The sequence below is a fragment of the Rhincodon typus genome, chromosome 3 (assembly GCF_021869965.1).
Source record: "Rhincodon typus isolate 14 chromosome 3, sRhiTyp1.1, whole genome shotgun sequence".
Taxonomy (NCBI): domain Eukaryota; kingdom Metazoa; phylum Chordata; class Chondrichthyes; order Orectolobiformes; family Rhincodontidae; genus Rhincodon; species Rhincodon typus.
The window spans coordinates 6,207,228-6,222,302 of NC_063334.1; the positions used below are offsets into that span (position 1 = coordinate 6,207,228).

At 39.8% G+C, this 15,075-nt stretch overlaps 1 protein-coding gene across 2 annotated transcripts in view; it reads right to left on the reverse strand.

Annotated features, from left to right (window-relative positions):
• The window catches only part of LOC109920656 (inorganic pyrophosphatase-like), a 37,071-nt gene continuing 21,996 nt past the window's right edge, over positions 1-15,075 (reverse strand). Inside the window, exons 6-9 of one of the 2 annotated variants that reach the window (XM_048619390.1) lie at positions 9,372-9,457; positions 6,536-6,605; positions 3,239-3,278; positions 1-407 (exon numbers count right to left, since the gene is read on the reverse strand). In XM_048619390.1, the coding sequence (XP_048475347.1) occupies positions 379-407; positions 3,239-3,278; positions 6,536-6,605; positions 9,372-9,457 (225 nt within the window). In that variant the 3' untranslated portion in view covers positions 1-378. The remainder of the gene's footprint in view (positions 408-3,238; positions 3,279-6,535; positions 6,606-9,371; positions 9,458-15,075) is intronic. The other variant, XM_048619397.1, reaches the window with a different exon arrangement.

Sequence of the window (15,075 nt, forward strand, 5' to 3'; positions counted from 1 at the left end):
TATATGGAAAATAAATCAATGAATGTTTATTATCAGTTATGATTTACACTACCACAGAGAAATATAGGGTCAATAACACAAGAAAAATAATTATTTTACATCACATTTTGGAAGTACAAGGCAATATGAAACCAATTAAATACAAGTAGTATCCACATACAAACCAGGTAATACCTCCCTGAACAGTTTGCAGAGGAGAAGTACTCAAATCATTGAACATTAATTTAATGGGTGACTGCCAATCAGGGCTGCTTCTTGAAGATTCTGTAGACGATATCGCTGACCAATTTCAGACATTTCTGCTTTTAGACTATTCAGATTTTCAGTTTTCAAAAGTAAAACAGAGTTTGTTCTTTCATGTGGTGATGCGGCCAACATTCACTTGCTCAGAAAGTACCACCTATTTACTGGAGAAAGAGAAAATTTACATAAGATCACCCAAAATAATGAGTGGTGCAACTAGCACTAATTGCAGATGTCTTTTGAGGACTGCAGTAGCTTCACTATTTATTGAGGGACGAACTGATGTCTGCCAAGATGAAATAATGCATATTTTACCTTTTGTCATATTATAGTAGGTTTCACTTGTTCTCCACATAATGCTTAAATCAAGAAAAGGCATTTATTTCCTCTACTATACAATATGGAAAGTTGTTGAGGGACCACTAATTCTATAAATTGTTTGCTGCTATTCTATAAATCCTGCAGTAGATATTGCAACATTTGACCTGCACAATTGACATTACTACCTCTAAAATCTTAATTCTATAAAATGTTGCTTGGTGGACAGATGGCTTTTGCTGTCTTAATGCAAAAGTTTCCAAACTGGAAGAGGTAGGGAGTGTAATGAGATTATTGGTAGGCCCAAAGTGCATAAGAACAAAGCAAAGGCTAGCCACTCGGATTCCAGCAGTAACTCTCTGGTACATTGCCTCTATCAACACCATGTTGTACTGGAACCTTAGGTGCAGGTAAGAGATAGTTAAAAAGCAAAGACTTTAACGTAAACAAAGGCATGAACAAAGATGCAACATGAAAGTACACTTTCCAGCCATTTCCTCGTCCAAAAAGTGCAAACTTGAAGGAAAAATAAAAATAAAAATCCATTTAGTTCAGTTCACACAGCTGAAATGATGTATTCCATTTTCACTGTTAAAAATTAAATCTTACTCTGCTGATACTGATGAATACCTACCTCATATGGAAATAAGCAAAACAGATCAAAAGTCCTGTATGGTCCAAAGGTTATTTTGCTATTCAATTTTGACAAGACCACCAAAGAATCATAGTATGACACAGCACAGAAGTAGCTGCAAGATCTATTGCGCCTGTGCCAACTCTTTGAAAAAGCTATCCAAATTGTTCCATCCCCTTGCTCTTTCCCCATAGCCTTGTGAATTCTTCTCCTTCATTTATTTATCCAATTTTCTTTCAAAAGTTAATATTGAATCCGCTTCAATTTCATTCCAGATCAAAACAACCTTGTGCATAAAAAAAAAAACTGTTTCCTTGTGTCGCTCTTGATCTTTTGCCAATTACCATAAATGTGTTTCTTCTGGTCACTGACCTTTCTGTTGCTAGAAACCACTCATCATTTTGAACATCTGTACTAAAACCCTCCTTATTCTCTGCTCGAATGAGAACTCCAGTCTTTGCAACCTTTTGAAAGCTTTCACATCTTCAGATTGTGTGGTGCCCGGAATTGGTTACAATACTGCAGTTCATCAGCATTACTCTCAAGATTTAGCATGACTTTCTTGCTGTTGTACTCTACTTATAAAGCCAAGGATCCCCATAACCTTTTTAACAGCTTTCTCAATTTGTGCCCCATGACACACCAGGTCCTGAAATCGCCTTTAAAACTGCACTATTAAACACATTACATTTGTGTTAAATTTCTTCTGCCACATGCTTTAAAATTTCACAAGATGCCTCCATCCTCTCCTGAAGCCTGTTCCTATCTTTTTCTATCTTTCTGAGCTTTGGGACATTTGCAAACTTTAAAATGATGCCCTGCATACTCAAATCCCAGCCATTAATATACATGAAAAACAACAGCGGTCCTAACAACGATCCTTGGAATTCTTAAAAAAGCTCCTGCTGCCAAACCTGAGAATATCACAATTCTTACCTACCCAATAAACTGCTTCCTTGATGGAAAACTAGCAAAGGAGGGGTCCAGACTGCCTGTTTCCAGATCAGTGGCCATATCTCCAGCCACCCTTGAGAATTAGTCATTGGCTTTGTGCCACCAAAGGTATTGCCAATGCCCTGTTTGAATCTGAATGTTGGTGCCTTTTCCACTTGCCTGAGGACCAGCAGGTGCACAGTCAAGCAAGTAAGCAAGGCAAACTGAGTTCAGTGAGAAGGTATCAGAAGAAATGGAGGGAACAGAGAGATAGATATATGTGGGGCGGGAGTGTAAAGTCAGAAATCGAGGTGGAGAGAAAGTAGTGAATAAGGGTTGCTCTCTCCTTACAGAGAGATGGCTGGAGGTGGTTTAGCCTGAGGGCCACCACACATCAGGTGATGGGAGAGATTGAGAAAAAGACTCCTTCATCATAACTTCAGCCAGTGTGGGAATTGAACCCACAGTGCTGGTGTAACTCTGCATCACAAACCAGTCAACTGAGCTAACTGATTGCTGGTGTTAATGCCATATAATTGGAAATAAATATGTTAAGGACGATGTACATGATGGTGCAACTCTGACATCAACATCACATGCCTTTGAAAAGATAGGAAGACAGGAATGAGTTGAAATTTGTATTTTGTATGTTAGAATATATATAAACAGCTTACAGGACTTACTGAGTGTGAGGGAGAGTTACTTTTACATAGGGCAAAGCGTTAGAATCAGCTGACAGTGCAGGAATAATCTAGTCAGATAGAACAGCCTGGACAGTGCAGTATAGACCCACAATGGCCAGAGATTCATGGTAATCAGAGGCCTTGGGAGTTAATGGGCTTTAGTCCATGAAAGTAACAGAATTCTTGAACACAGAAATATTAACACAAAGTAGCAATCAGTTAGCAGCTCACTGGTTGAATTCAATAGAAATGAAAATTGGGAGAGATGTAAAACTGGCTGCCAACTCACTGTTGTCTGTTTTACACTTTATTGCCAAAAGTCATGATGATGTCAAAAAGAATCAACCTTCTGTTTCAAAATACTAGGAGAACAGCATACATTTGTTCACAAGGTAAACTCACTGAAAATACTGCACTAATATCATACCTTCGTCTGGGATACTGTTTGGCTTGACATACTCTGGTACCTGTAAAACAAAGCATAATTAACACTTCCCTTGTGTATAACTCACCAAGTGAACTTTACAACTGAATATTACACTTGAGCTGGTTTTGTATTGACTATTATTATCTGCATGTGGTTGATTGGTGGGGAAAAAAAAGTGTTGGGATGAAATGATGGGATGAAGGGTTAAGTGGAAGTGTAGGGTGGATAAGGTCTGTAAAAATGAATAACAATTCTAAATGATCACACTTCAATGAACGTTACTGTTTCCATGCTCCTGGGGTTACAGGAACTAGAGTAGGCTGCAGCCTAGGAGGAGAAAAGCACATTTAGTGGATAATCCAGCAAGCAAAGACCACCCTTCTGGATTGAATCTTGGTGCCAGTGAGGATTTAGAAATTTATTGGGTAGAATTTAATCCAGGCGATGGAGATCTTGTGAGCCAGCAAGAGTCCCACATCACACCCTCTGGGAAAGACCCACGGAATTAGGTGCCAGTCTGGGCCCTAAGTGGCCTGCATTCCCTGGGATTAAGGAGATTTGAATTGGGAATCTCACTTCCTGGAGATGCTGGCCAAACAGTTCCATTAGCTGAGTGCCAACGATACATCTGTCAGAGGCTCAAGATCAGTGAGGATGATCAACAGGTAAGTGAGGATGCGGGGTTGGGGGGGCTCATTGGAGGAAAGGAGAAATGGAAGGCTTTTAGCAGACACCCTGCTTCCAGGTGCCAGATCCTTCAATTAGACAACGAGTGCCTCAGAACAAAGCTTTTCTGCATTCTGAGAACGTAGTTGCTGCTGGCAGGAGATCCTTATGCAGGCATTAACTGTCCACAAAATTTACCAGAATGGGAAGGCATCCACAAACCATCCTGCCTTGGCTTTATCATTCCACCCAAATGTGTCCCATGGGAAGGTGGTAAAATCTACCCATCATGGGGCAGGCATACTCCCAGGTGATTTGAAGGCTTTCGTGATCAAGCTCTATCTTTAAGTCATACAGTGCTTAAAAAAAAAATGGGCTTTCCGTTAAATTTGCCTGAGCAAATGTAAAGTTGCCAACGATTGAAGCAGAGTTTCCTGTATGGCCCTGTTGGGGCAGAGCTTCTGTTCAGCCTACAAAACAATTAGTCTCAGGGACATAGGGCAAATGACCTTCTGAGTAGATACCCCCCACTCCAGAGGGCAGATCATGGGTGTTCCGGTCAGATTCCTCCTCCCATGTGCTGAATTTAGGTGGAGTCAGCTGGAACATTTTATTGCTGATGCAATCCCAGTATAATCATCAGGATGGGTTTTAGCCTTAATTAGCTGTGAAGGCCTCATTATAAACTCCCTACATCATATCTGGTTTCTTCAATTGCCAAGGCAATACTTTAGAATGAATCATTTTGGGAATGACTTTAACTGGACCACCCATTTTAATATCATGATTGAAGAAACAAGGCAGTGTCTCTATGGACAAATGGTTCCTTTCCTGATTGTGCAAAGATTTTCCACCATTTACAAGTCTTCAGTCAGGAGAGTAATGTAATACTCACCATGTCACTGGATGTTGCTCTGGAAACAACGAAACGACACAACACTATTCCAGTAAAGGAAATCAATATGCATCCTCTCCAACAATACCAACTATAATATGCATATTCTACAGAATATTCTGCAGTAATTCACCAGGCTTGTGATGATGATGATTCCTAGTCCCAGAAATGTTTCCACTGGGAAGACCACAAGCACTAACGACAATAAGTCTTCAGCATATTTCTGATAAATTTGGTTAATCTAATAAATAGTGGAATGTCAGGGTACCTCTATCCATGGGATGTGCACCCTTTTCTTTTTGGTCCTGTACAACTACATGTGCATAAAGTTGCGTCAATTGAAGCAGCTTGAGTTCTAGATAGTGGAGTATAAGCAGCAGGAGGAATCACAATGGTCCAGGTGTGACGCTGAATGTTACATGGATAGCACAATGCTGGATGTGCAAGCTGGGAGACAACAAGTGACCGCCAATCAAATAAGTTGGGCCAGACACGATTGCCAGAGGCTCCAAGTGCATCTTGCTCTTAAGTTCTGAATACAGACGAGATGGATAGTTCATTTGGGGAGGGCGGCCAGAGTCAGGTCTAGGGCACCACAGGTGGTTTAGCTGTATATGGTGGGTAGGAAGAACTTTGGGAAAGCAACAGATTTGATTTGATTTGACTCATTATTGTCACATGAACTAAAATATAGTGAAAAATATTGTTTTACATGCTATACAGGTAAATCATACCTTACATAAGTACATCAGGGTAACAGAACAGATTACAGAATATAGTTACAACTATAGAGAAGGTGCAGAGAAGGATCAACTCTAATATAGGAGAGGCCCATTTAAAAGTCTAATAACAAACCTGATCGGCCTGGACAAGTTGGTCCGAAGGATTTATTTCAGTGCTGTATGATGCTATGACTCTCATCAACAAGGCTGCTGATGCAAATGAAATCCCTGCCAAAGTACTAAAACAAGGCAGGGTATATAGCCTGATCTCTCTCATCTGGAAGGAGGCAAACATGCCAAAAGATTTCCACAATGCTATAACTGTGATCATCATTACGAAGGGAGAAAAGACTGATTACAGCAACTACAGAGGGGGCTCCCTGCTGTCCGCAACATGGAAGGTCACTACAAACATCTTAACTGCTTCTCCCTGTGGCTGAAGAGCTCCTCCCAGAGTCATAATGCAGGTTCTGTCCATCAAATAATACAATGGAGATGGTTTTCAAAGCAAGACGAATTCAAGAAAAATGCAAAGAACAGTATCAAATTCCATACTGCCCTTTCTCGACATCCCAAAGGCCGCCAACTTTGTCACCTGAGAGGGACTATGGAGCATCAAACTTGGTTGCCCTCAGAAATTCATCACCAACCGTGGCTTGCTGCACACTTTCTGTGATCCTCACCTATGATTCACTGCAGACCCAACACGTGCAAACTGGGGTCAAACAAGATTATGTCATTGGTTTTGTTTGGCCAAATGACCATTCCTCCATCCTTGATGCTGCTAATGCCTCACTATTTCATTTCTTGGCATGGTTCAGTCTGGTTAAATTCATTTGCCAAAGCTGATTGGTTTAATTCACCACACAACCTCGGACTTTAGTTTTGCATCACTTATTCATGAAAAACACATCCATAAGATGTAATATCACTAACACTGTCTTTCTAAATAAAACATGCAACTTATCTATAGCATTACTGTACTAGGGTATTCTGAAACTGGTTCATACTTACTGATTGTACAATTGATTCTGCTTCTGTGTGACTACAACAGAAAGGGCTATCACAGATTGACACATTTTTGCTGAAGTTAAAAACAAAGACAATTACAACATTTACATAAATGTACAAACAAAAATATTTAAACATCTATAATAATTATAAAGATAATTAGTAGAGCAGGTTCATTTTCCAAGATATTGCAGAGTTCTTAAGAGAGTGACAACTTATATTTTCCTACTGGTTTATAATGTAACTTGTTTGTAATGTTTGGGATCATATTCTCAGCAAATAATGTATGTTTTTAATCGTCTTATGTACTTTTAATGAAAATAAAACCAGAAAACAAAAGGTAAATGAAATAAATGAACAAACAGGAGCCACAGAACTGTGATAATTCCTGTCCAGCTTTTTGCTGCAGCAACTAGTGACTAATAATATTATAACCATATCAACCCCATGTCCAAGGACAGTTAGGAGAAACAAAAGCCTCAAAAGACTGGTTTTGGGTTGAGCTGGGAATTAAGGTATCACATTGAATTGCACAGAATTTGCAGTGTAGAAATAGACTGCTGACATTTTAATGGAAATTTGTAAGTTTCTTTTAATCAATGTTTGGTATTGCGTCTTGCTACCAACTCTAATTTTGGTTTGATTTGGTTGATTGGTTTTAGTATTTAAAGTATTAGAAACAGATTATTCAATCCATGGCAGTGGATGTGCTCCACGTGAACCTCCTCCCACACTATTTTCTTGATTTCATGTTCTAACCTTATTTCCTTTCTCTTTTTCCCCATAATAGTGTCACTACATTGCTTGTTGATCATTTTTCAAATCAGCTGTAATTTATGGATTTGGTGGATGGTTTTACAGCTGGATGCCCTTCCTGCCTCTAAACCACCTCACTTATCTGGGCTGGGGACACTTGGCTCATGACCTCATTACACCTTGGCCCAACATGGGAAAAAGAGCTGAGGTGAATGTAACCGCGCTGACCAGACCATAATAGGAATGTGAGTAGGCCATTCAGTCCCTCAAGCCTAGACTGCCATTCAATAAGATCACGCCTGATCCGATATTCCTTGCATCCACTTTCCTTCAGCCTTAAATATACACAAGGACTCTGCCAGCACAGCGCTCTGTGGCAAGGAGTTCCAAAGATTCACAAACCTCTGAGAGAAGAAATTCCTCCCCATCTCAATCTAAATTTGGTGCCCCTTAATTCTGAGTCAATACTCTCTGGTCCTAGGCTCTCCCACGAGGGGAAACAATCTTTCATTGTTTACCCTGTCAAGCCCCTTAAGAATCCTGTGTTTCAACAAGATCACCTCCCACTCTTCTAAACTCCGGTGGGTAGAATCCCAACCTGTTTAGCCTCTGCTCAGAAGACAATCCCTCCATACTGCATGTCAGCATTTGACTGAGTACGGGATCTAAAAGCACTAAGAAAACTGGAGTCAATGGGAATCGAGGGGAAATCTCGCTCTGCTGGTTGGAGTCATACCTATTACAAAGACAGATACCAGTGGTTATTTGAAATCAATTGTCTTAATCCCAGAACATCACAGGAGGAGTCACCCAGGGTAATGTTCAAGGCCTAACTATCTTCAGCTGCTTCTTTTAATGATATTCCTCCATTATGAAGTCAGATTTGGGGATGTTCACTGACGAATGTGCAATATTCAGTATTATTCATAACACCTTAGATAGTGAAGCAGTCTGTGATCATATGCAGCAAGATCTGGGCAACATCCAGGCTGGGCTGATAAGTGGCAAATAAAAGTTACATCACAAGTGGCAAACAATGACACCCCGCAGAGTGAATCTAACTTTTGTACCTGTTACATTACCATTGCTGAGTCTACCATTATCAACATCCTGGGGGTTACCAGTGAACTGAACTAGCCTTGTAAATACTGTGGCAAACAACTGAGCTCCTGACTCCATAATGGCTATCCACAAAAATGCACAAGTCAGGAGTGTGATACAATACTCTTCACCTGAATGGTGTAGCCCCAACAATAATGAAGAAGTTTGCACCATCTAGAACAAAGTAGACCACTTAACCAGCACCCCAATGAACAATGGCAGCGGCCTCTACAATCTTATGGACACATTGCAGTAACTCACCAGAATTCTTCAGACAGCACCATTCAAACCTGTAACCTCTACCACTTAAAGGGACAAGGTCAACAGATGCATGGGATCACCATCACCTGCAAGTTCCCTCCAAGCCAAACACTATCTTGACTTGGAACTATATTGCGATTCCTTCACTGATACTATGCAAAAACCTTAGAATGCTCTTTCTAACAGTACTATAGGTGTTCCTACACCCGAAGAACTGCAGTGGTTCAAGATGGCAGCTCATCATTGGGCAATTAGGGAGCAGCAAAGAATGTTGGGCCTAGCTAGCATTGCCCACATTGACGAACAAATAAAATACCCATCTTGGCTTGTGCACACCAGTGGCTACGTACATCTTACCTTTTCATATCCTTCTTGTCCCTTCTCCCTCCTTAACTTATCTAGTCTTCCCCTAAAATGTACTTATGCTACTTACCGCAATTACTCCATGGCAGCACGATCTATATTCTGATCATGATAAAATGTGGTGAGTCAGTTTTTCTCTATAAATACGGCAATAAAGATGACTCCCAGTATCTATTATTTAATTGAGTTCAGTTTAATCTCTTTGAGCAATTAGAGTGAAATAGCGAAAAGAGCGATTTTATTTGTGAGCTAATTGGAATACACCGTATACCAATACATATATTTGTGTAATTTTTAAAAGAAAATTTACAAGTTTAGAATACTATTACTGTTGTAGTTGAACATAATTGAAACTCACCAACTAATACTACCTCCATCAGTCTTCTTGCAGATTAAAGATTGCCAGTATTGATGGGTAGACTTAATCACTCCAAGAGCAAAATTCTACAAATAAAGTTACAAGTATCATGTTTATCCACCTGTATGGCTATATAGTCACAACGAGCAGTAAAATTGTTTAAAAGTACTAAGAAAAGAGTAACATAACACCAATGAGGAGCAGGGGGCAGCCACGCAGATCCACTATTCAGTAAGATCATAGCTGATCTGATTACTCCATATTTCTGCATAGTCCCCAATAATCTTTCATCTCCTTGTAGAATCTATCTACACTTCGCTTAAAAAAAATCCAAGGGCCTTGCACCCACCACCTCTTCAGGAAAAGCATGCCAAAAGACTGATGACCATCTGTGAGAAGGAAATCCTCCTCACCACTGCCTTCTATTAGTGACCCTTTACTTCGCAAAAGTGTAGGGTTGTAGCTTCTTCAATAAGACAAAACATCCTTTTGACATCCACCCTGTCAAGACCCCACAAGATGTTGGATGTTTCAATCAAATCACCTTTTAATCTTCTACATGCCAACTGATACAAGCCTAGCCTGTTCAACCTTTCCTCATTAGACAACCTGCCCAGGTTTTACAATTGCAAACCTGTCCTGAACTGTTGCCTACTCATCCTTATTCTTCTTTCAGTAAGTAAACCAATAACACACACAGTACTAGTGGTCTCACCAATATCTTGTATAACTGGATGCTGCAAAGTTGGGTACAGTATTGTGGATTGGGAGGCAGTGTATTAGAATTTGGTGTCTGTAAAATGTTAAGGGGGAAAGCAGTGCATAGTTCCATTAAAAGATGATGTGCTTTTTCCATGCTTAGAGATTTTAAAAAGGACATCTGTGAGCAGCTTGAAAGTTTGCAAGAGCACAGAGAGCACCCAAATTAAATCATTTGTATCAAAAGGCCACACAGTTAGCAGGCCAAGCAGCAGTTTTGTTATCAAGACAACAAGTTTTGAATATAGCCAATCTATTTCAACCATGCACTTAGATACCAAAAACCAATTAAATTTAAATCTGATGGCTTTGACAACATAGGACCAATCCTATTGTAAGATATTGATATGTCATCAAGGGAATAAAAGAGGGCAGTTGGACAAAGACAGGAGAACTAACTGCCATCCACCAGAGTTAACAGCTCTCAGCTCTCAAGAGAGAATCGCTGGCTCTCACAGTCTTCTCTAAGTTTTAGAGAAAGCATCATCTAAATCAAAGGCACCTATGGCATAACCAGTTAATATTGCTGACAGAAGAACTGACAGAACATTCGACGGAGAAGGCACAGAACATTCTGGAAGACATGTAACCTGGCTGTAACTTTGAGAGGCTACATTCTATTTTATTTTATATAAAGTGGGACTTGTATTTATTGGAAGAGCATACCATAAGAATCTGATTTTATTTGGGAATAGTTAGTAGTTAGAACGGGTTTATTTGGTTTGTTAAGAGTTTAGTTAATTTGTTCACTGTTAGAGTTAGATAAATAAATTGTTATTTGTTGAATTTAAAGTTAATGTCAGGGAATTATTTTATTTGTCCACTAGAAGTGACTGAATGGCAGGTTACACCACTTTTCATACTCCTTTTACAGATTACAGGGCTAGGTGGTCCTCTTTGGCTGTTTCGGTTTTAGTTCACGGAGTGGGGAGAGCTCAACCTCCTTTAGAACATTGGAGCACAATCTCCTTTTATGTGTACTCAATTCCGCTCACAGTAAACAATCACATTTTATGTGTGGTCACAACAAATGGATTAAAGCCCAATTATACTATGGTCAGTTTTAAAATCTTAATTCAAAAATGTTTTGTTTTAAAAAGAACTCTACCCCTACAGGCAAATAAAAGACTGCAGATGTAAATTCAGTCTGGCAAAGCTCTGAGAGAGACCCATGGAACATCACACGTTTAGAATGGCAGGGAAACTTCAAACAGAGACAGTGACATAACAGAGAGAGAGATCGAGTGGGCTGACTAGCTCTCTCTCCACTAACCCACCCTTTCCCCTCACCCTTGGCACAAAACTACCTTTTCCAGAAATTTTGTGCGTTTCGTGCCTCTAGGAACATACAAAGAAAGAATTAAAATCCAACTGGTCTGTGACAGATAGTGAACAAAGGTGTGCCAATGAACAGAGGTTCATGAGTATCAGCTGGGGGTTTTGGTACTAGTCTGCTATGGCAGTCACAGTTAAAGAATCACCTTTGTGTTGAGGGTTAAAAGGACTCTCTTGCTCACTACTCAGTAAGAAGGAAACAGAACAAGTAGGAATCTTCCTACGCGTGCTGCCAGCCAATCATCATCAACAAGAAATAGGACAAATGATTTAAACTAACCACAAAAGCCAATAATCCCGAAATCAACTGGTCAATTATCATCATTGTACTATCTTCAAAATGACTCCGAGAGACTGATCTGTACATCTTTGAAAGCTCATCTTTTTTGGATTTACTTCTTCTTCCTAATTTGTGTATGTGTGTTGCGTTATTTCTTTTTTTGTTTAGTTACTAGTAAACTCACTCTTTAGTTAACTGAAAAAAAGTCTAGTTAAAACACCTGTTAAAACATTTTTAAAACAAAATTTCTTGGTTCGGGAGAAGAACATTAACGATTTCAGGATACTGAGCGAGGCAAGGGAGGAGATTGCTGGGACATTGACAGAGCTCTTTACATCTTCTTTAGCCAAGGGTGAAGTCCCAAAAGACTGGAGAACAGCTGATATAGCTTTTTATTTAAGAAGAGCAACAGGGGTAACCCAGGGAATTATAGGCCAGTGAGCCTTACATCAGTGGTAGGGAAATAACTGGAGAAGGTCCTTAGGTACAGGCTTTACTTGCATTTGGAAAAGAATCGACTTATTAGGGACAGTTAGCATTGCTTTGGGCAGGGTAGGTCTTGTCTCACAAATTTGATTTTTTTCTGGAAATGACAAAGATGATTGATAACTGCAGGGCAGTGGATGTTGTCTACATGGAATCCATGATAAGTTGGTAAATTAGATACAAAATTGGTTTAGGCATAGAAGACAAAGCGTAGTTGTGGAGAGGTGCTTTTTTGACTGGAGGTCTGTGACCAGTGGTATTCTGCCAGGATCAGTGCTGGGACCTCTGTTGCTTGCAATATTTATAAGTGATCTGGATGAAAACGTAGGTGGTCTGATAAGTAAGTTTGCAGATGACACAAAAATTGGTGGAGTGGTGGTTAGTGAGGAAGGTTGTCAAAGAATACAGCAAGATATAAATCAGTTGGAAAGTTGGGTAGAGAAATGGCAGATGGTGTTTAATCTGGACAAGCATGAGGTGATGGATTTTGGGAAGTCAAATGCAACAGCAAAGTACACAGTAAGTGGCAGGAGCACTGATATACAGAGATCTTGGGATGCAAGTTCATAGCTCCCTGATGGTGGCAAGACAAGTGGACAGTGTGATAATGAAGGTGCCAGCATAGTTGTCTTTTATCAATCGGGGCACTGATTATACAAGTTGCTAAGTCATATTGCAGCTGTATAAAACTTTAGTTAAGCCACATTTGGAGTATTGGGTGCAGTTCTGGTCGCCACGCTATAGGAAGGATGTGCAAGTTTTGGACAGCGTGTGAAAGAGGTTTACCAGGATGTTGCCTCGAAAGAAGTATATTAGCTATAAGGAGAGATTGGACAAGCTTGGATCGTTTTGCTAGAGCATTGGCGGCTGACGGGTGACCCAATATAAGTATATAAAATTATGAGAGGCCTGGATAGGATGGATAGTCAGTCTTTTTTCCCCAGGGTGGAAATATTAAATACTAGGAAGCATAGATTTAAGGTGAAAGCAAGGAAGTTTAAAGGAGATGTGTAATGCACATGCTGCCAGAGGAGATGTTAGAAGCAAATACGATAGCAATGTTTAACAGGTAATTAAACAGACACATGAACAGGCAGGGAATAGAGGGATATGGACTACGTGCAGGCAGATGGGATTAGTTTAGATTGGCATCAAGGTTGGCGAAGATGTAGTGGGTTGAAGAGCCTGGTTCTATATTGTACTTTTCTACATGTATAAAGGCATCTACAAGGGAGGGATCCTTTTTAAATTCATTTTGTTGCCATCAACAGCTCATTCCTCTTCACCTGCTTGTTTAATGAGTTGGGGTATCTGGGGTATCTGGGGTAATCATGACATTAGCTTTCCCAATTACTTCCTGTACCTGCATATTAACCATTTCTGATTCATGCAGGTGGACATCCAGATTCCTCTGCATCTTAGTATTAACAAAACTCAAAATGACTTTTTCCATCGGTTTAGTTTTGAGTTCTATGCAATTGGTAATGCACAAGAAAATATGTTCCCATTTAAAATTTACACTTGCAAAGGAAATGAGGGAAAAAAAATCAAAGCTGCAGAATTGTGAAAGTTTGTTTTCCAGTAACTGCCATTTTTACAATGTGACTTCTCGGAACATATACGGTAACTCCTTGCTTAAAGGTGTTGTTGCAATTTTGAAAATTGTTATGCTAAGTAAGGCGACTTCAAGTGAAACATGAGCTCCTGTAGGAATCAATGTAAAAGCTGGGGTTAGGATCTGTAGGATTTTCCATTTCACAAAAATATTAAACCATTGCAACCTGTAATTTGACATACCCTACATTACTAAATTCCTATCGTGTTAAATGAAATAGTTTTTTTAAAAATTACAGAATAAAAGAACAACGCAATTTTCTAGTTACAGTACCTCCTGCTTCCACCTTCACAACCCTGAGCTCCAGGAGTAAATTGAAACTGAACTTATAACTGCTTTTCACACAAATTCATCAAATCGCCTTTACCCGTCCTTAGAAACAGTCTGCAACCTTTCTTCTCTCAGCCTATTTTCTTATTTTCTGTTCAATCTACGGGTGTGACTCCATGCTACAAAAATGCAGGGTCTGTTGTAATTCATGGCTTGATGTTGCGATCCCAATAACAATGAATACTGGAACATTAGCCGATATTGATGATTGCAACAGCACTGCAATTTCAAGTGATTGCTACTGCTCTGTATACCACAAATTGAGGTGTTTTTCAATGGGTTCCAGAGCAGCACACTTCAGTGGTCCTGCTAGACTGTTCTGTAAAGCTTGACAGACCTAAAATCTGGTAATTTGGGTAGATTATCCCGGAGTTACATCCATTTTCAAAATCTAGTGTGGGTTGATATTAGCAGACTAATAGATGTCAGTCATGTTCAAGCGTATATGACAAATAAGCAGAGCTGCTGCTGCCTCTCGCCAGCACTGCTATTCCTAGGGGCCTCACTCACATTGGAACGCTGGCATCCAGGAAGCCACGTTAAGCCTAATGCAGGTGGATCCATAGTAAGCACAGAGATGGCGGGTGAACCATTTGGTCTGAAGGGATCATTCTGCGGTACGTTCAGAGGAACCTCTCTGTGACTGATGTACAAAAGTTGGATCAGGCAGGAAATTAATCTTGCGACATTCAACGAGATTACAGGTCCCCAAAAATCCACAACGTAAAAGCAAGATAATTTTAAATTGGTCAAGTGAAATAAGGGCTTATTGCTACTGTTAGAAATCAGCACTTCCTTTGCAAGTTGTAGAAAAGTTCTAGATGTATGGAGAGAAAAAGATTTACTATTTTGATACCAGAAAGAGAAATATCATTGGTAGGTCTAGTAAATGTAAACTT